We start from the raw sequence: 20,051 nt of genomic DNA, 5'->3' as shown, positions 1-20,051 counted from the left end.
CTTCACCAGTTAAATTCAATATTTTATTATCAAAAAACAACATACGACAAACAGTTGCGATACAATTCTTGTAAAAACAATTACAAAATTACTACCGATCAGTTTCTAACAATGGATTTAATTAATTTGTAAACTGGTATCAAAAGAGGAATAGTTTACTGCTGTCGGTCTCGCTTTCAACCACATGCTCATTGAACGTGTAGCTGGACAAGTTTCGCGTTTTCGTATGGGGCAATGAAGGAGCGAATGGTTACGACAGTTTTGATATAAATATAGTTTAGCGGATAGTTAGTTAATTAATTAGTAGTGGTCAGCGTTCTCAGGACGGCCAAAGGATCAGTCAAAAACGATTCGGTCGATAAATACATTACAATATCGAAAATATGCAGCACTAATCATGACTAGTGTGTATAGTATACAAAAGTATTTTAGCGATGACTTGGGCACAGATATGGGGGAAGCATGGCCAGTTGTGTAGCAGACACTCTGAAGCCAACGCATTCAACATGAGCCATGTAATGACACAATGAATTGAAACATCGCAGCCACAATTCCTTTGAACAATCTTCAATGCCAATAAGTCCGCAAAGTCCGCAGACGGGTTCTGTAATAGTTGCAGCGTTTTTGAGTGAGTTCAGATTCAAGGGTTGGTCATGCATGAGAAGAACAGAATCAAAATCAGAGTCGTGGTGTTCAATTGTTTCTTCCTGTACGGGAGGATTATATACGAGTTGAGGAGAGGATTCACCAGAATCATCCTGATTGAATGGAGATAGTCCGTATGGGTGATCCAAGTTCAGATATTCTGGTGATAATAGTGATGACGACGATGTGGTCAGATTGGATTGAGAGAGTGCGAGAGTACACTCCTGATTCATGGCATCAGTATTTGTGATGGCGACAGTCAAAGGCATATCGAAAGTAGTGGGAGGTGGAGCAGTGGTGGCAGTATTATCTTTGTTTTTCCGTTTAATATATTGAACATGAATTCCTGGCGTTATGTCACCCACGGCGGGGACACGTTCCACTCGCATGAAGATTTGTGGATTGTTTGGGTTGAAGTTGGCAAATATGTCGGTAGGAGATGGAGAAATGCTGTTACTGTTTGATAAATCCACTGTGGAGACGACAGGGACACGAAATATTTTCTTTCGGTTATCTGACAATGTTTCTTCCGCACTTTTCCAGTTTGATGAATTAAAGATGTAGTGTTCATAGGAAATTTCCAGATATATTTTTGCCCCAGTGGTTCCTTCCAGAGTTTGTTTCTAAAATTTCATATACATATTATTAATTGAGATAATTATAATTAAACAATGTGCAAAGATTTGTCAGTACCTTCATGAACAATGCATTTATGTATCTGACCAATTGGCGTTCTCGTTTGTATCGACTTTTGATGTACGTCGATGAAGACGCTTGTGTGTTTAGCGAACCCGAACTCTCAAAACCAGAAGACGAAAGCGACTCTTGATTGTATTGATGGTCTCGAATTGAAGAGCTAATAAAACAAATTATTTAATTTCTAAACATATCTAAAAAAAATATATGGCATATAAATTTCTTACGAAGACTCTTTTTGTGTAAGTATGACAGCTGCATAACGATGATCTCCCTCCACAACGGAAGCTTCTGATGGTGCCCGTGAATTTTCACTGTCCGAATCGTTATCATCCGGTAGTCCAAGGTCAGTCTTCTTATTATCATCTGTTGTACGTGTCCCTTTGCTGATGTCCATAAAGTAGATAACATTCTCAAATACGGCATGAATGCTAGTTTTCGTTCCAATTCGATTATTCATGGCCACAACCTAATATATTTAAATGTATAATTAAATTAGTAATTAAAAGAACTTCCATAATTATGTTCCACCAAAATCACCACCTTGTTCTTCATCTCTTCCCATCCCTTTTTGAATCTCCTCTGTCGGTAGACCTTTTCATTCTTCTTGAGAAGTTGTTTAGACGAGTTCAACTCTTCAGCAGCCTCGAGAGGAATCATTTGACCACCAAAGTCGCCACTGTTGACAATATCGCGAAACGTTGGATCAACGTTCACTGTGGGGGTGATTTGCCCTGTTTCTTCCTCGGTCCCCATAAAACAATCTTTGACCTGCTCCAATTCCAATTTGTTCATCGAAGGGACAGGGACATCATTATCCAAACCAAAATAATGTACATTTCTTTCAAATTGGACATCTATAAATGATGAGGGTAACTCCAGGTTATCTGAAACTATGTACAAAAGAAGTTATAAATTGTGTTTTTGCACTCATTAATTAATAAAATTATTACCCATCGCGAAATCAACGGGCAGTACGGAATCGTCCAAAACTTCAATTTGGGCACCCAGATAAGCGTCCATGTAGACCATATCGTACGAGTGATCTTCATGCTCGTGCAGAAGAAATGGTGTTGTGGGTGGGGATCCCATTTTTTTTCATTTATTATTAGTTTTCCAATCCCTAAATTTCGTAAACAAATGTTTAGCAAGAAGTAATAACAATTTGTTCTTAACAAAGGCAAAACGTTTTCAAACGTTTTCTAACCAATCTTAGCACACTTGTAAATTCAAAAAAGAATTAGTCACAGCTTACCCTTTACCCTGATTTCGTTCTATTATTCGTTCTTAAAAGTGTTCAGAATTCTGAATTTGTGGAACAAAACAGATCAAACACAAACAAGCAAGCAAACAGAAAATAAGATTCTGTCCAGCTGACAAATCATGACATTGACATGTGCAGTGTGCATTGTGCGGAGTTTTTCTACTGCGTCTCACCCTGCCTCTCACAACATTTAACGTAACATTACATTTTCAACTTTTTTTAAAAGTGAGACAAACACAATTTGATTAATCACAAAATTTGACATCAATTATTACGTGGCATTACGTCCAATTTCATAAAATGAAACTTTCATGAGGATTTAATATCGGCAATGATGCGGATACTTGATCATGATTTCTTGTACTTGCTTGATTTGTTTAGTCAGGTAAATTAAATGTACTCGTATAATGGACTATGGACAATTAAATACTTCTTTGTTATTGACATTGAATTTCATTTGATTGACATTTGATGATGATGAGCATCTTATGTAATTTTTTGCTTGACCAACAACTTCCTTCCGGATTCAGTTCGCCTTCTTGTATGCTAGTCCATACCAGTTTTATAGAAGGGGAATTAAATATCGAGTGATTAATTGAATGATTATAGATATTAAATAATCCAACTGTTGCATGATATTTGAATGCGATAAAGGTTGCATATTAATTTTTTGGTGGTTGCACTTGTTGCATTAATTTCGACCTTTACTCATAAGTACGAGTGCTCAAAGACATTGCATTAACGACGATCATGGTCAAGGAGCTTTCAAGCACGTTTCTTCTCCGATTGACAAATACTGCAGAATTAAATAAAATGTCGACTTTTAATTTATTCGCACTACAAACTCAAACCTTATATTTGTAGCTTTTTTAAATTTTATGTGTCATGCCGGGGAATCTAAAACTACATTAATTGTGTCGTCAGGTTTATCATGTCATTACTAGTAATATGCCCGTCAATCCAAAGGCGAAAAAGCCCATGTGCCCCTTCCCACGATGTTCCAATCAAAAATCTGACCTCAGATTCGAAATCAGCGACCAAAAAACTATAAGAATCGGTATTTTTCTACCCCCAACAACATTGATATAATTAATTGAATTATTTGTAACAATTGTAAGGGGACGTCCATAAATTACGTAACGCAAGGGGGGGGAGGGGGGGTCATGGGAAGAGCGTTACGAATTGTTATGTAGGGGGAGGGGGGTGTAACAAATTTGTTACGTAACGCATTTCTGAAACGCGCTTAAAAATCGGATTGAACTCATGTCATCCAGAAAGTTTCAGTTTACGTATGTAAATATACGTTTTTCATTATGGTGCGCACATTAAAAGAAGAGTATAATGCTTGCCTACTTGTAAACCATCATTCCTCCACAGTTACCTCGGAGGGCGATGGTATGACGTAAGTTCCACGATTAATTGAGCCTTACATTAAAGATGAGAATTTGATCTGAATTTGTCGATCACCTGAGCCCGAACGAGGTCACTGAGGAGGCATGATGGTTGTCAATACTCTTCCTTTAATGGTAGCACCATAGTTTTCCAGATGCAACTTGACAAAAGGTTCCATTGTGAGTCTTGGTAAAAGTTTAGAGACCTGTAAGATTTACAATTTCCATTTCTTGTCGAATATGATTGCGGTTGTTCTTGAACCAGAAATTTACAAAATTCTAATTTATCTAGCAATTTAAAATAAATAGAAGCAATAAAAGCGACACTTGTTTACACAACCTGGAATCTGGAACAATTGGAAATTTTGCAAGTTACTATGGGGCGCTTAAGAAGTATCCGGAAGTTTTGCATATGCAAATATAAAAGAAACCAATATTATTATACAACTGAATTTTTGGGCAGGGAGAGACAAAGACTGAAACTAATTATTTTTTGCTTCAAATGGTTCATGCACCCCCTTCCGCACAATACGTAGAAGCTTTTGTCAGACGCTCCAAAAAGTGCTTCGCCACTGTTTTGAGTTACCTTTTCTGATATTATTGGCCACACATTGTGAAATTAATTCAAATTTTTGGCTGGCGTTTTTTGACTATGATATTCTTTACTGGATAAAGACAAAAATTCTTCAATAAGTCTTGTTTGGAGCAAATTTGAGAATGTTGTTCACCTCTCACATGTTAATGGCATTTGACCCTTTTTCAGGCGGAGGGGGATAATTTTGCTTAGATTTATTTTCAAGTTTTGCTTATAAGCAAAACTTGAAAATAAATCTATATAAAATAAATCTAAGAAAACTATATAAATATAGTTTTCTTGAAGCTGGGAGAGTAGTACTATATGGAATTAAAACCAATTTGATAATCTTGGCAGTAAATCGTGTTGCACGGGACGACCAATTTCGATGACTTCAGGTAGAGTCTTTTTTCTGTAATCTGGCTTGTTACTTTTATTTTACTCTTCGCTGTATTTGTAAGCTTATAAAGCCTTGTAGGATTTGATACCCAACTAATAAGCTTTAAAACAATGTATGGTGTTAGGTGATACCTTGAACTACATACTCGAATTTCGCTCCGACACTGCGAATTTCTCTACGAACGAATCTTATCGCTTTGGGGGCTGCCACACGAATGGGCCGAGTAGATATTTTCTTGAGATTAACAGGTTTTTGTCGCTCATACCTCATTAGTATATGGCAAATTTTTTATTTTTGAATTAGTTGATTTTTAAGTGTGCTACAACTCAATTTCTAAGAGCGCGTAACCACTTTTTCGAGGTAGTGGCGGACAGCTTTTTCGAGTTGCTCGCTGGTTTTTTACCTCATTTTTGAACGGCAATAGACACCAACTTCCGGTTTTCGGATTTTAGTCGATGGATGTATGTGCTACACGACTACGGTCATTTCGAATTTGGGACAAACTGATATCCCTTAGATATATGCCCATGAAAAAATTCTGGATACTTATTAAGCACCCCGTATTAAGGAAATTACCTGCGGTGAAATCAAATTTACGCTACGTTACGAAGGGGGAGGGGGGGTAGTCGAGAAGCGTTACGATGCCGTTACGAGGGGGGAGGGGGGGGTTTAAAAAATGCAGATTTTTGCGTTACGTAATTTATGGACGGCCCCTAAACACGGAACATGTGGGTAGGTTGCTATACGCATGTCAGCCATAAGCCACCCCCTATTTTAAAAACCCCCACTGACCTTTTTGAAAGTTTTAATGCACAGAATGCAAGATCATACTGCCCTATAACCAAAAAATAGGCTGATTTGACCAGTTTCAAATCTGGTCATTGAAACTTTTCCTTGCAAAAGTGACCACAGTTTGTGGTTAGGGGGACAAAGTTGCCTAGTACAAGTCCCGTTTCTCAATTTTTTAGTCTGCGGGAGGCGCTCGTGGGGGACGTGTCCCTGGGTGAGCTCCCCATTGCAGCTGCGCCCCTGGACCGCCCTGCCTCTCTGGGGAGTCGGGTCCACCCGTGGTTTGTCCCACAGCCCCGACTCTCTTCCCGTCGGAGGGGTGGTCCGGGGGAGCAACGCTGCAAGGGGAGAGCCTTACGGGAAGGTCCCCCCTCCAATGCTCCTCCCACCAAGCAGGCTCACCGGGTGGGGAGCCGGCGGGGCTTGCCAAAAGTGCGGGTGGCGCTTGGCAAGTGAGAGGGGCTCTCTACCTCCAACCCTTGGGTGACGCCGCTCTTTAGCGATACCTCCCCTTGGGGCCGGCCGGGTTCCCGAGTTCGAAGCCTTAATGGGGGCCGATTTACGGGTGCGCTCCCACCTCGTAAGGCGAGGGTCAGACGGGCCCCCTAGGGGAACGCGGTTGCAGAGGCGGCGACGTGAGCAGGGCTTTCCCGGCCGGTGGAAGTAGACCCCCGCAGACGCATTCGGGCGTCCGCGGGGGCCGACCCGCGTGGAGCACAAGGGAGCGACGTCCTCGTCGTGTGCTCTGGAAACGCCCTTTTAACGGCGGCTAACAGCTCCCCCCCCCTTATAAATGCATGGCATGGCGACAACCTTTGTCGCCATTTCTCGACCGATTCCCATCTAATTTCGACAGAGACTTCTTATTGGTATAATAGGAAAAGTGAAAGGATAAGGGCTCACTTGTAGTATTTGGAGGGGTCCGGATTAGGCCTTTTTTGTCAACGTTTCGACCTCAAAGGGTCTTCTTCAGGACGACGAAGAGGATTGCTTCACATGGTGGTTTGTGGGTAAATGGGGAAAAAAGAAGGAAAAGAATGAAGAAGTAAAAAAGTATTGTAAGATAGGAGGAAACAACCGTTAACCTCCTAGTTACCAATTTAATTTTGGAGAAATTTCCATTGGAGACCGACTAATTAAATACCTTCATACCTTTGGCTACCATATTTTTTAAAGAAAATTCCGACACACATTCCGTTGGCTCCCAAATTAATCCAAAGCACTTTTGATTTATTTTTTCACATAAATAGATGCAAGTTACAACTATTATCACAGAAATTCGAACAAAATTACCAAAAAGTACATCGACATAAAACACGGCACTAATAAAGTTTGATTACTAAACAACACTCCAAGACACAATAATTTTTCACTCTTCGTACTAATATTTGAACAAATTTAAGATGGACTTAATCCCACATTCTGACTATTCAGATTTTCAAACTGTGGTCGCTGGAAGATGAAACATGATATTAAATAATACTTAAATCTAGGCACATGGATATCAAAATGAATCCAAACATTCGTATAATGCCCATCAATACCTGTAAACTTTGAGAGTTTGCAGCTCCAGTGATGTGATATTTTTTATGACAAGAATTTTCACCATCAATACATAGCCAAACACCGCACGCTTCACATCTAAAAGATGTTGCTTTCCTCAACTTATTCATAGTTTTCCAACAGAGGTGACAGTTTCCACGAACTTTCTTTCCTGCATTGTTTCGGAGTGTTGATGAGAAATGCCGAAGAGAGTTGAAACTTGGTTGATGAGGTAAAGATACTGGACGTCCCTTCGTACTTCTTATCGTGACATTTGCGGACATGATTTCTTTGATTAAATTTGACAAATACTGTTTGTATCCTGTGCTTCTTCGAGAATTCATGTGACAATATACGACCCAAGAGTTATACACACAGATATCGAAAAGATGGAAGGCGAACTTGCGATACCATTTGAGGGTTTTTCTGAGGGCTTGATAAGGTCGTATAATCTTGTCCATGTCATCCAAGGCTCCCATGCTCTTGTTGTAAACAAGGACTGATGCTGGCTTGACCTGGGCATTACGGGGATTTTGAGACTCGCAATCTTCCATGCGATGATGAATAAATGTGTTTAACATCAAGACTTCTCGTCGATCCATCCACCTTGAAACGTTATAAATATGTAGCACTATGCGAAAATATATGCGAAAAAGTGGTCACTACCTTTCTAAAAGCAAATCCCCGTCAGAAAATGTCTCGACCTCTCCCTTCTTGAGACGAGATGGACGGGATGTGACATGGTCGATAAATTTTGGCATGAATTTTCGGTCTTTCCTGACAGTACCAAGGACAAACGTCTTTTTTTCTAATAAAGTTTTAGCTAAAACTGGAGACTGGAAATAATTGTCCACGACTAGGCGATGATATTTTCCTAAATATCCCTTCTCGAGCATGGTAAGCACAGCAGCGCCTCCAAATCCATACATTTTTATCCAAGAAGGATTTGATATTCTGGTCGATTTTCCCTGGTATGGTAAAATGTCGAGGACAAATCGGTGTTGACAATCCATAAGGAAGAACGACTTGACCCCAAACCTCCCTCTTTTCTTGGGGTTGTACTGCTTGAAGCTGAGAGCACCTTTGTATGGCATTAACTCCTCATCCAATGTCAGGAATTCCCCAGGATTTACAAGTTTCCTAAAATTCTTCAGAATATTCGGTAGAATTGTTCCCATTTTATGGAAACGATCATTGGTGTCAAGCGTTGGTTCTTCTAAATCCACAAAATGTAGCCCTCTGAGTATCTGCTCGAATCTGGAGAAGTTATCATGGGCCATTTATTATACAAATTTATTCATCACGGTATTATTTGATTTGATTTTTTCTAGAAATTCACCTATTCCGACTCATTACTTCATTGAAGAAGGGAGTGGCTGTGAGTGGATCTCGAGTCCAATAATCCTTCAAACTTGGTTTCTGCACAACACCAGTCAACATATTCAGGCCAAAAAACCTCCATAATTCGGGGACGCCAACGTTCTTCCAATTTGGTATCGCCTTCTGATCAGCATATAAATTGGTTTGGGTGATAATTTCGTCAACAATATCAGGAGTAACAATTTTCTGAAGTATGAACAAGGGGGTGGAGGCTGGTGAGATATCCTCATCACTAACAAATGTCACTGGATCCAGAAAGTCTGGTGTTTCCGGGAAAAAGTATTCCGAATCTCCCTCCCACTCGATTCCATCCTTAAAAAATGAATGATTACAAAGTGGCCAAAATTTGTAATGCAATTTGCAAAGTAATCTTACTATTCGGGAAGCAACAGGTTCTTCATCATCAGAAGTAATCTCTTCAAACTGCAAGTACTCCTCGGGGTCATTACCTTCTTCCATCTCATCATTTCGCATCCACTCTGGCTCCCAATTATCTGCAACGTCGATCGCCTCCACTGTTCCTTGATTCGAGACAAGTATTCCAGACATATTTGACGACGAAATTCGACAAGGATTCACGTTGAATTACAGTCACAGATGCAAATAATTACAATATTTTCGCAAAAAACAGAAAATTTCCAGCCGAAGTCGTAGAATTTTTCATTGCACGTATTTGTGTAATTGGTAGCCAACGGAATATCGAGATTTGTAACTAAGTTACACAAATGTGTGTAATTGGTAGCCAACGGTAAAAAAATTGTTACACAAATGTGTGTAATTGGTAGCCAAGAGGTTAAGCGCGTAACGGCGCGTAACGGCGTTAACTTCTTATTGGTATTGTCGACATGTCCCAATGCTCCACCAACCGGCCCCACCTTGCTTTCGCCAAATTTCGTCGCCATGCCATAATTTCGCCATTTCTCGTCCGATTTCCATCAAATTTCGACAGTGACTTCTTATTGGTGTTGTCGACATGCCGCAATGCCCCACCTACCGCCACCTCCTTGTTTTCGCCAAATTTCGTCGCCATGCTATAATTTCGCCATTTCTCGGCCGATTTGCATGAAATTGAGCACAATGCTTCTTATTGGTGTTGTGGACATGTCGCAAAGTCCCACCCGTCGCTACCCCCTTGTTTTCGCCAAATTTCGTCGCCATGCCATAATTTCACCATTTCTCGGCCGATTTGCATGAAATTGAGCACAATGCTTCTTATTGGTGTTGTCGACATGTCGCATGCACTCATTCCTCTCCATGATCTTGTTTTAGATAAGTTTGTGCCCTCGTCATAATTTAAAGATTTATTGTCCATTTTGACAGCATAAATGTTTAAAGTTTTCTCTTAAAAATCTGAAAATGTTTTTGGAATTATCATTTAATAAGAGAACACCTTAATTTAAACTAGAGTAGCACATAACAAACAACAGATAGAGGAAAATTGAAAATGTGAGAAATTTTTTTAATTTAATTGAATGGAACTTAAACCTATGCATACTGTCGAATTTTTATATCCGTGTATTTTGACGTATTCGCGAGAAACAGTATATTCAACATTGAAAGCCTATATCGCCGAAAATGGGTATAGTAAGTTTTGTGCAGATTGGAGACACGCACGCTTAAATAAGAGTATAGCACGTGCGACAGAGAGACGGAATATTTTCCACAATTTTCATCAAACCCCATGTAAATTATTTTTATGTACATATATTGGTAAAAAACAGTTGCTAGCCTTTTATGCCCAAAAGTTGCATAAACTGCAATGTATGCACAAATGTTTTATTAGGCTGGTAGAGTCCGTTAAAAATTAGTAGCAATGTAAATAATATGCATATATTGCTTTATAAATATATAAAGCAAATTGTGGTCTAAGAATCATAAAACCTATGCCGGACATTTTAGAGAATAATTCATTCGTAAAATATCAACAGCTTAACCGTTGTTACATCCCTTCCGATGCAATTAACAAATTTTGAAACTTTCTGATGGTTACATGCACAAGCTTTGGTTCAGGCTAAAAATCCGAATCCCAAAAAAATGATTCTGGTTGTCCTACATAAATTAAAGTATACAACTAGTTTAAACCTGAATTGAGAATGAATAATACATACAATGAATTACACCCAATTATTTGTTACAAATTCCCCAATACGGTTTACATTATGTCTCACGCAGATAAGACTCCATCGATTAGCATTATCATCACTCCAACGTGTTTAGTAGGATGGTGGGAGGTGTATAACCTACCTGTTATTTTATATTGCTTCTGCATTATTACCAATGGATGACATGAATTAATAATGTGTACCTCTTGAATCAGCTCTCTGCAAATCAATTGTTTTACCACATGCATCGCATACATTTCCAATGTTTGATCCTCCTGCTAATTGTTATTGTTATGTTGAATGGAGACCTATTGTAGTTCAATGTTACGACGATAACACGTTCATGTGTATTAAATCTTCATGTTTTTCACGAGTGAGATTAATTGTGCATATTATATGTAAGCTGTACTATGAGTATGCATTGCATGCACAAAGTTACAATTATATAAATGCTGCCTGGTTCCATGTCTCATTCTGATTTCTGAAGCTGAGGTTGAGACAAGTCAAACCATTTGATAGCTGATCTACGATACATCTGCACGGAGAAATTGAGACGACTCACTTGTTGAGACTTTTTCACATTGAAAATCCCATCGCTTTACTACATTTTACCAGTGCAATCTGAATTATCCGTAAAAAGTAGACAACAATGGTTGCAAGTCGGTAAACAGTGTGCGATTTATTAGCAAACAATAGTACAAAAGTGTGTATTAATCAACAATAATGTTATAATACTTAATAATAATTTTGACTGCATTTAATGTAGAAACTTTTTGTAGCAAAAAATACATCAAATAATTGTCATCATCGTATTTAAAAACCAAAACTAATTACTTGAAATGGCTGCGATCGGGAGTAGATTGTTGCAGAACTGGAAGTTAATATTCACGATAGTCTTGCCCCTCGTGCTACTGCCGTTACTATTTATAGAATACGAGGATGCCGCTATCTGTAAAACTGCGAGCAATCATGGTCCCTCAAATGTGGTAAGGACGCCAATAATATTACTTAATTTTCCAGCAAAAAAAAATTCTCATGATATGGATAACACAGTTAACAATTTACGTAAATATCACCAATGATTGACTTTTATCCATGCAAGTTACTTATCAAATCCCCCCCGATTCACTTGCATGATAAGTGGTCCTACTGATATGACAAAACAGCATGACAAGAATTTTATCACCCATCCCATTTCTACTCCATCAACAACAATTTTCCACTAACACACCTCATGAAATATGAAAATTCCTTTCGAATCAATTAACATGAAACAATGGCGAAATTGTGTATGAGCAGCGTGAGTGGAAATTGTGGAGATAACAACATTGTTCAAATAAAAGTCAATAATGGTAGAAACCGGATTTTAAACGATACCTTTGTCTGGTTCAAGTTGGTATTGATTGAGATTAATGAAATGTTTATACAGATGACAGATCACAAAAATTCACAAAAATTCTGAAAATGAAATTTGTTTCGTTTACGCGAGTGTTTAAATGTTTGTTAAATATTTTAAAGATTAAAGAGCTATGATTACTTAATATGGAAATTCCAGGCTTTCAAAGCGGCGTATGTTATCTTAATCGTGGCCATTTTTTGGATGGTTGAAGCCCTACCACTTGCGGTCACTTCGCTACTTCCGCTTGTTCTCTTCCCCTTCTTAGGGGTACGAGATTCATGTATGTGTAAAATTCAGCCTTACTTTATGACTATTAAATGCTGGTAAATAATTAACTAAAGCAATTTCCATGATAAATTTACAGCCTCCGTTTCAGCGTCCTACATGAAAGAAACGAACGCCATGTTTTTGGGGGGCCTTATAATCGCTTTGGCGGTTGAGTATTGTAATTTGCACCGAAGGATAGCATTGCGTGTAATTATTATTTAATTTTTAATTTGTCATTATTATTATTCAACTAAATGATATAATTGTGTTATCCTCAAGGTTATGACAATTATTGGGAGTAGTCCGATAAGGTAATTACAAAACTATTTATTAATAGCTTCGATAACGTGTAACTTAAGCTGTTTAGCTTAGTTTAAAGAATGCAGCTAACAGTGTAATAAATATATTATGCAAATTATTTGATTACGAGAGAGAGAGATAAAGCACTTGATATTTTGAACGATTAACTGAATTTTAGATTGATGGCAGGAATAATGTTAACGACAATGTTTCTCAGGTATGTTTACATGCATAATCTGTAAATCGCGTCGTGAACGATGAACTTTTGACATTGAGTTTGAAATTTGTCCATTTTCACAGCATGTGGATGTCAAATACGGCGACGGCAGCGATGATGGTTAATTTGCATATGACCAAATACTTGCATGAGAACATAATAAAACGCAAGTTTTTGTAACATTTAGGTTCCGATCGTGCTGGCTATTGTTGATGAGTTGCACAATGTATGAACACTATTCCAATTGGCTGCTTATTATGTATTATTCTCCGTTTCCAGTTAATCCTTTAATTTCTGAATTTGGATTTTAAATAGACACCTGTGGCCACTGATCGCCCTGAAGGTGGAAATTCAAGCAAGCGTCCAAGTAAACAAATGAGCTTAGAAATGGGGGCAGAGTTCGCTAGTACGAATCAGCTAACGTAAGTTTTATTCATGTTATCAGAGACGCAAGTACAAAGTCACTCTTGATAAGCTCTGAACATTTACAAAATTCATAAAAGTAGTAATTGGTAGTCTCAAAAATGTATTTGTTTATTAGATCTCAACAAAGTCTGGAGGATTTGGAGTTGGAAGCAAAACTCATAAAAAATAAAAAGATGTACATGTTTGCTGTCGGTTTGTAACCTAAAAGATAATCCTCCATTTTTTACCACAGTTAATTGAAATTATCTTTTTCTAGCGTATTCTGCCAACATAGGCGGCACTGGGGTAAATTTAGTTGCTTTCACTTTCTTCAAATTTCATGTTTAGTATTATGCATGCACTTGACATGTCGTGTATTTAATACTTCCAGGTAATTACTGGAACGGGGCCTAATTTGGTCTTTCAGGATGTTATTAAGAAGTAAGTAAAGCATCGCTGTTTTAGTTGACTCCCATAAAGAAAATAGAAGGTATTTTTGGCTCCTGTAATCTGAATTTTTTGTAAGTTTTAAAAATTCATAATTCTAGCGTGGATGTTGGACAAAATGGGAAATATTTAGACATGGCAAGTTGCATAATTAATACTTGGAGTACAAAGATGCATGTTTTTACTAAATAAAATATTATTCAGACTTTTGCAACATGGATGGCTTTCAACGTTCCAGGAATGCTTCTCAACATCTTTGTGGCATTTGTTTATCTGACTTTCCAATTTCATGGAGTTCCAAATTGGAGATATTGGCCTCTTATTTCGCTATGCTCAAAGAAAAGGACTCTAAACTCGGAAGAACAAATTGAGCGTGTAAGTAATTGACAATATTATAGTCCAGATTTTTTAAAGTAAACTTCATCATTACGTAATTATTTAATCAGGTTCGAGAGGAGAAAGTTGCCAAGCTGCTGATGTCCGAGTATAGGAAACTTGGTCCGATGACGTTTCATGAAATGGGAGTCGGTTTCGTATTCTTTACGACTGTGATGCTCTGGTTGTTTCGCGACCCCAGGTTTAAAATAAATTTTCATAAAAAATATTAAGATATCTAATTTTATCGAAATTAAAAAAATAAACACAGATTCATGCCTGGTTGGGACGAACAAATTGAAGGTGCAGAGATCGGAGACGCCACTGCGGCCATGTTAGGTACGTATATCTGTTTATTTTGGTGGATTATGTCCACTGGTCAGTAAAGGAAATTCATAGAACCCAATTATTTTGCTATTATTTATAGGCGTCATGCTATTGTTCATCATTCCAAAGGACTTGAGCTTCATTCTTGGAAGTATGTATTTTGTTGGTTATTTAACCTTATAACTGAAGAGAACCATAATTAATTTAAATTTTCACAAATAGCTGCCAAACCTGGTAAAACTCCAGAGGCACTTTTGGACTGGAAATTTATTCAGAAGAATCTTCCAGTACGTTTGCAGTGCAATTTTCTAACGAATTTTGTGGATATTTTATTTGAATTATTTTAAATTGTCAGTGGGGTGTGGTCTTGTTGCTGGGTGGTGGTTTTGCCCTCAGTGACTCTTCTGACGCTTCACGACTGTCGTGTTGGATTGGTCAACAATTAGCAAACCTGGATTCTCTACCTAATCCGGTGATTTTAATTATCGTAATGGTTTTGACAGCCCTGGTCACTGAAGTTTGCAGGTAAAGTTGGGCTACGGTGTGACGTATATACAAAATGATTTTGAATTTATAATATGTCATTCAAATTATTTCATTGCAAAACAGCAATGTAGCTACCGCAAACGTAATTTTGCCGATCCTGCTAACTCTTGTGAGTAATTAATATTTAAGTGTACATAAGTATTTACTTATTAGTGGAAAGGAAACTTATTAAAAATTGACCTGATTTTTTCCCCTTTCAGTCAAGAAGTTTAGGAATTCACCCCTTATACCTCACCGTACCAGCAACGGTGACATGTTCGTATGCCTTCATGCTTCCGGTGGGTTCTACAGCTATTTTTCACACATTTTTTGAAGTTTTAATTTTAATTGTATATTTATTGTTAATTGTGTTAGGTCGCAACCCCTCCGAATGCTATCGGTAATTAATATAAACATTTGAACCTGTAATTAATATCCTCTAATCGTGACCCCATAAATTTCTTTAGTGTTTGCTGCTGGAGATTTGAGAATCAGGGACATGGTGAAAGCTGGAGCGTTCTTGAACCTTTCCTGCACAATTGTGTTCTTCCTAGTCAATATTTCATACGGCGAATTGCTATTCAACTATTCTGGTTATATTTATGAAAATGCCACAGCCTTTTAAATGTCGATGTTGATAATTATTTGATGAGTGAAAGCTGTGAAGTAAGTATTTTTTATTTATTTTTTAAATCCCGATGTACAGTATAGATTAATTTATTGAAAAATTGTTGTATATTTTAATACGTAATCGTAATAATAATTTATTAACAACAAGTCGTCATAATTTATTTAAGTAATCTCTCCGTCTTGAACAATGATGCAATTGCATAAATTATATTTCACAACCAACAAAACCTCACTTGGAGTTATTGACTGAAAGTGAAAGGTGCTAATCAAATAAGTCATAATGGTAAATCTTGACTTTGTGTGTACATACAATACATAGATCGCTATAAAAAAATAGTCAGTATATATAAATAAATTATTCACTCAGAAACGAAAATGTCCTCCATCCCGATAGACCGTCCCAGGAGTGTCAATTCATTTTCAAATGCGCTGGTTAGGAACTCGATATCGGTGTCATTTTGGTAATAAGCTTTGTCCCCGACGACGCAAGCTCTCACTTTGTCCTTGTAACTGAACAACCCCATCCCCAATCCTGTGAGACATAAGGACAAAATAAGTAATTGCATGTACACAACTAAACATCACTCAATAATGTATACGTTTTTAATTAGTACACAAATTAATTATATTTACCCAGGGAATATTTGATGGGTAGCCAAATCCCAATGTCCACTATTTTTCCTCCTTCGTAGATGAAAACATCCTCTGCTGGTCCGGGTACGTTTGACAAGGACATTTTCAAATGAATCAACAAACTTATCGGTTTGTGAAGAAAAAGTGGTAAAATTCCCATTACGACGGGAAAATACCTATAATGAGAATATTTAGCACAACATGATTACTTTAAGGACTTGAAGTGTTGTATTTGTACAAAAATAAAGTACGCACCAATTGGCAACGGCTAAAAATGTAGCCGACGAAGACCCCAAGGCTTTCAGATTGTTAAAGTTTTTATGCAGGCGCTCCACCGGAGAAAGATTTTTTTCCTCGACATTAGTCGGCATTAAAACTCCGGTGAAACGGTTTCTCGGTTTTCTGTCAGGATATGGGAGTAGTGCGATGGGTGTCATTACGTGATAGTTCTCACAGTCAATTTTGATCCCATTTTTAACATAAAACTGTCTAACAGCACCACCCAGAGAGGACAAAAGGACCGTGTAGATGGATGTTTCCGTACTAGTTTTGATCGCCTTTAAGGCATCCATTTTGATGGGTCGAGACCAGCTAAGCGTTTTCGGTCCGGTGAGTTGATGACCTGGAAGGCAGTACTTGTTTTGGTAATTGTCCACCATGAGTAAATTACGAATGGTGACACGAGGCATGGACAACAGTCCGAGGAAGTAGAGAAGACCAGTTTCGAAGGTGGAGGCTCTCCTCCGACCGAGAGGTTTTATCGGGTCGAGGGAAAATTCAAAGGGCTTATCCGCCATGACGGAGTGAAGGACGTTAGCAGTGGATATTCCATCCATAATCTGAATATGTAAATGCATAATTTATTAGTCACCTACATACATGGTACAAAAAATCAGTAAGTTTTTGCACTTATACCGAGTGATGAATTCGGTAAATCACTGCGTAATGCTTGATCTGCTCCCCTGAACTTTCACCCTTGTCATAAGTAAACTTTGGGATGACCACAATTTCCCAAGGCGCTTTATTCTCGATCGGTTTATCCTGAATAATTCTCATCACTTGGAACACATCCTTTTCTCGCATCACCTCCAACGATTGTACTTTCTGTTCATCAATTTCTTCTCCTCGGCTATTCACACTTCTGACATATTTCCGCATATCCAACTCCTCTGGAGGAATCGTTTCCCAGCAAGAAAATCCCAACACGGTAATCAGTTTTCTGGTCATTTTGCCCCCAACGAGGTCACTCTCGATTGTTTTCTTCTGACGGGCACGTATCTTTTCAATGTCACAGTTCCCCTCAATAATATACAGACCGAGGCAGGTGGAACATGACGCAAAATCTTCAAACGCCCAAAAACCATCGACAGGATTTAACATGGATATCTTCCCGTCGGGATAAGTCACCCTCAAATAAATCATAATAAGCGTCCTGACCACCAGAATTCCGAGGAGGAAGACCGCTATGGCTGGCAAGGCTGGAAGCACGATGAAAAAACTTATCACAGTTTCTAAAATGTCCGTAATGATCTCATTCTTCAGCGTGACCCTGTTCAGAATCCAGCCTCCGACGAGTGTGGTAACAAAGGCGGCCAAGTACTGGACTAGGACTCCAAAATAGGAAATGGTACTGATCACTTGAGCAGTCTCCAAATTTTTAAGTAGGAATGACGACGACCCATCCACGCCGGTCGTACTAAACGCGTCCGAAAATATGTTGAATGTTAGATTTTTCATGTTGTCGTAAATTGCTTCTTGAGCCGCGGACGTGGAGTAGCTCAGATCCAACAAAGGATTCAGGAGGGATGATCCATTATAGAGGAAGGAAATATTTTGCAGGATGTGACTCAAAGTTGAGACGATTTGTTCCTGGACATTTTCTGAGTCGAATGGTCCCCACGGACTAGAAAAATCTTGCGGTAGTGGATCCGTAGCCATTATTGTGTAAAACTTTCTAAATATATTCGTCCTCCAAAATTATAGGTTCGTTCTTCTGAAAATGAGTAGTATTTTAGTGCTCAAATAAACCATTATACTACAATTTTATACCAATTTTGTAGTGCATCCCGATAATAAAATATTATTATGCGGCGATGTAACAAGTTAATTATGTGATGATGACTCATCAAGTATGAAAATCCAATGCAATTGACTTACATGATACACACACTAGTAACAAAATAGGTACTTGTTACACTCTTTAATAAGCCAGGGAACACAATGAAGCAGTTATTTAGATTTATATAATGCTTTTACTGTCCATTCGATTCTTCTCCAGTACCAATTTAGTGGTCAAAATATGTATGTATTCCCATCACAATCAACTATTTAATTAAAACGCGGACGCCGCACTTAAGTAGGATTACTTTTATCTCGAATACCTACCACAGAAATATTTACTATTTTTTGCATGCCGTGCATTTTCGTGTAAATAAAATGTAAATGGTCACCTTCATGTTCACCTTATTGACAATGATTTAATTTATCAAGTAAATAGCAAGTGTGTGGGAACCATTCTAATACCGTGAGTTAGAACGGAGGAAGACCATGACTCTGAGTCACCTTTGCCTTTAACGAACTAATATCTATCCAGTGAGACTATGTGAATTTATGGAAGACATGGATGCATAGCATAACGTGGCTGCCTACGTGAGTAAAGTAGAGCAATCAAAATAAATTGTTAATAATAACACACCAACCTCAACCTTTGACTGACGGAGTTTGGGTTTAAACAGGAAACTTTCAGACTGGAGAGCTGGGCGACCTTAATATTTTGACCAAACAAAACCAATACTTTGGCTGCGTAACGTAATACAAATATTGTCTGTGTGACGAATGATGAAAGGTTTGCCATGCATTTTTGCATATATGAGTTACGTATCCTTAACACACAAAAATTGCGGTTTGATTATTAAGCAACTGTATACGTATAAATGTGGAACTAGTTAAAAAGGATGGATAAAAAACTATGCGAAATTTCGTAATAATTATAATTCTGGAAAATGAAGTTATAACGAGTCGCGTTAATAATGAGAGGATCATGAAAAAATGCTGTCTAAATAAAATCCCCTGACTTTTCTGTAACGCTATGCACACACACTGACTACACTACTGTAAATTATATCAAAATCTCAAACTGTAAGGATGAGACAGATAATAAGTTAAGTATGCATATTAATTATCCAGTTTGCCCCATTACTTAAATATAAATTAATGTAATTAAATATTCCTATATTCTTACCAACAATCAATCCTGCCCACTTGTCGAATGCAAACAAAACACCTCCACCGATTTAAATGAAAAACATAAAACTTTACAGGAAACTTTTTAGCTCGGACCGGTTGACCGTGGGAAAAAAGTGATGTTTAGCAGTAACAAGACACCAAGAAGTATTGCAACTCGTGATAATGGTACAATTCCTCCCAGTAAAATAAACACATCCTCTGCACTTTTGCAAACTTAAATCACTGAATTAATCGGCTTTCTCTTCTCATCAATTAACTTTGATTGACCCCCCCCACGAATCGGATACGGATATGCGAGAGAAAATAAATCTTCATCTTACACCACACGACTCTGTTAATTCAGTCACTATTGATTGCAAATCATCCTGCAATTGATTGAACTCCAACTTTTTTATGTAGTGAAGGGGAGACTAAAACTAATAACGCAACGACAACAATGAACTTCAAGTCGTAACTGAATATTATCATTCGTGATCAACGAGAAGAATACGCGTCGT

The 20,051-nt window shown here is 38.0% G+C and overlaps 4 protein-coding genes across 7 annotated transcripts; 1 reads left to right on the top strand and 3 right to left on the bottom strand.

Moving 5' to 3' along the window:
* Positions 1–9: 9 nt before the first annotated feature.
* On the bottom strand, positions 10–2,753 carry LOC110848238. The gene is made up of 6 exons (XM_022095405.2): positions 2,597–2,753; positions 2,295–2,464; positions 1,885–2,234; positions 1,569–1,810; positions 1,339–1,501; positions 10–1,268 (listed from the first exon to the last, which is right to left on the bottom strand). The coding sequence occupies exons 2-6, from the start codon at positions 2,431–2,433 to the stop codon at positions 429–431; spliced, it is 1,734 nt and encodes a 577-aa protein (XP_021951097.1). The 5' UTR covers positions 2,434–2,464; positions 2,597–2,753; the 3' UTR covers positions 10–428.
* A 4,404-nt stretch (positions 2,754–7,157) lies between these two features.
* On the bottom strand, positions 7,158–9,230 carry LOC110849164 (piggyBac transposable element-derived protein 4). Its single transcript, XM_022096539.1, has 5 exons — positions 9,057–9,230; positions 8,641–8,993; positions 7,968–8,558; positions 7,304–7,907; positions 7,158–7,211 (listed from the first exon to the last, which is right to left on the bottom strand). Exons 1-5 carry the CDS (start codon positions 9,228–9,230, stop codon positions 7,158–7,160), a joined length of 1,776 nt encoding a protein of 591 aa, XP_021952231.1.
* Positions 9,231–11,227: 1,997 nt separating this feature from the next.
* Positions 11,228–15,822, top strand: LOC110849163 (solute carrier family 13 member 5). Its single transcript, XM_035851518.1, has 23 exons — positions 11,228–11,486; positions 11,563–11,769; positions 12,339–12,462; positions 12,547–12,656; positions 12,729–12,760; positions 12,928–12,966; positions 13,050–13,086; positions 13,154–13,192; positions 13,282–13,388; positions 13,508–13,584; positions 13,649–13,677; positions 13,763–13,812; positions 13,920–13,956; positions 14,023–14,193; positions 14,265–14,395; positions 14,465–14,532; positions 14,621–14,671; positions 14,743–14,807; positions 14,876–15,045; positions 15,130–15,175; positions 15,267–15,344; positions 15,421–15,445; positions 15,513–15,822. Exons 2-23 carry the CDS (start codon positions 11,623–11,625, stop codon positions 15,668–15,670), a joined length of 1,791 nt encoding a protein of 596 aa, XP_035707411.1. The 5' UTR covers positions 11,228–11,486; positions 11,563–11,622; the 3' UTR covers positions 15,671–15,822.
* On the bottom strand, positions 15,747–20,046 carry LOC110848434. Of its 4 annotated transcripts, none has more exons than XM_022095654.2 (5): positions 19,550–20,046; positions 17,224–18,301; positions 16,564–17,147; positions 16,309–16,484; positions 15,747–16,207 (listed from the first exon to the last, which is right to left on the bottom strand). In XM_022095654.2, the coding sequence occupies exons 2-5, from the start codon at positions 18,244–18,246 to the stop codon at positions 16,035–16,037; spliced, it is 1,956 nt and encodes a 651-aa protein (XP_021951346.1). In that variant the 5' UTR covers positions 18,247–18,301; positions 19,550–20,046; the 3' UTR covers positions 15,747–16,034. The 4 variants fall into 4 exon arrangements, with proteins under 4 accessions (XP_021951346.1, XP_021951348.1, XP_035707410.1 ...); XM_022095656.2 differs by having other exon boundaries at positions 17,224–18,298; XM_035851517.1 differs by lacking the exon at positions 19,550–20,046 and adding an exon at positions 18,466–19,461 and having other exon boundaries at positions 17,224–18,298.
* Positions 20,047–20,051: the final 5 nt, after the last annotated feature.

The sequence above is a fragment of the Folsomia candida genome, unplaced genomic scaffold, assembly GCF_002217175.1.
Source record: "Folsomia candida strain VU population unplaced genomic scaffold, ASM221717v1 Fcan01_Sc004, whole genome shotgun sequence".
In the NCBI taxonomy this organism is placed as follows: Eukaryota; Metazoa; Arthropoda; class Collembola; order Entomobryomorpha; family Isotomidae; genus Folsomia; species Folsomia candida.
This window is presented reverse-complemented; position numbering and strand designations above follow the sequence as displayed.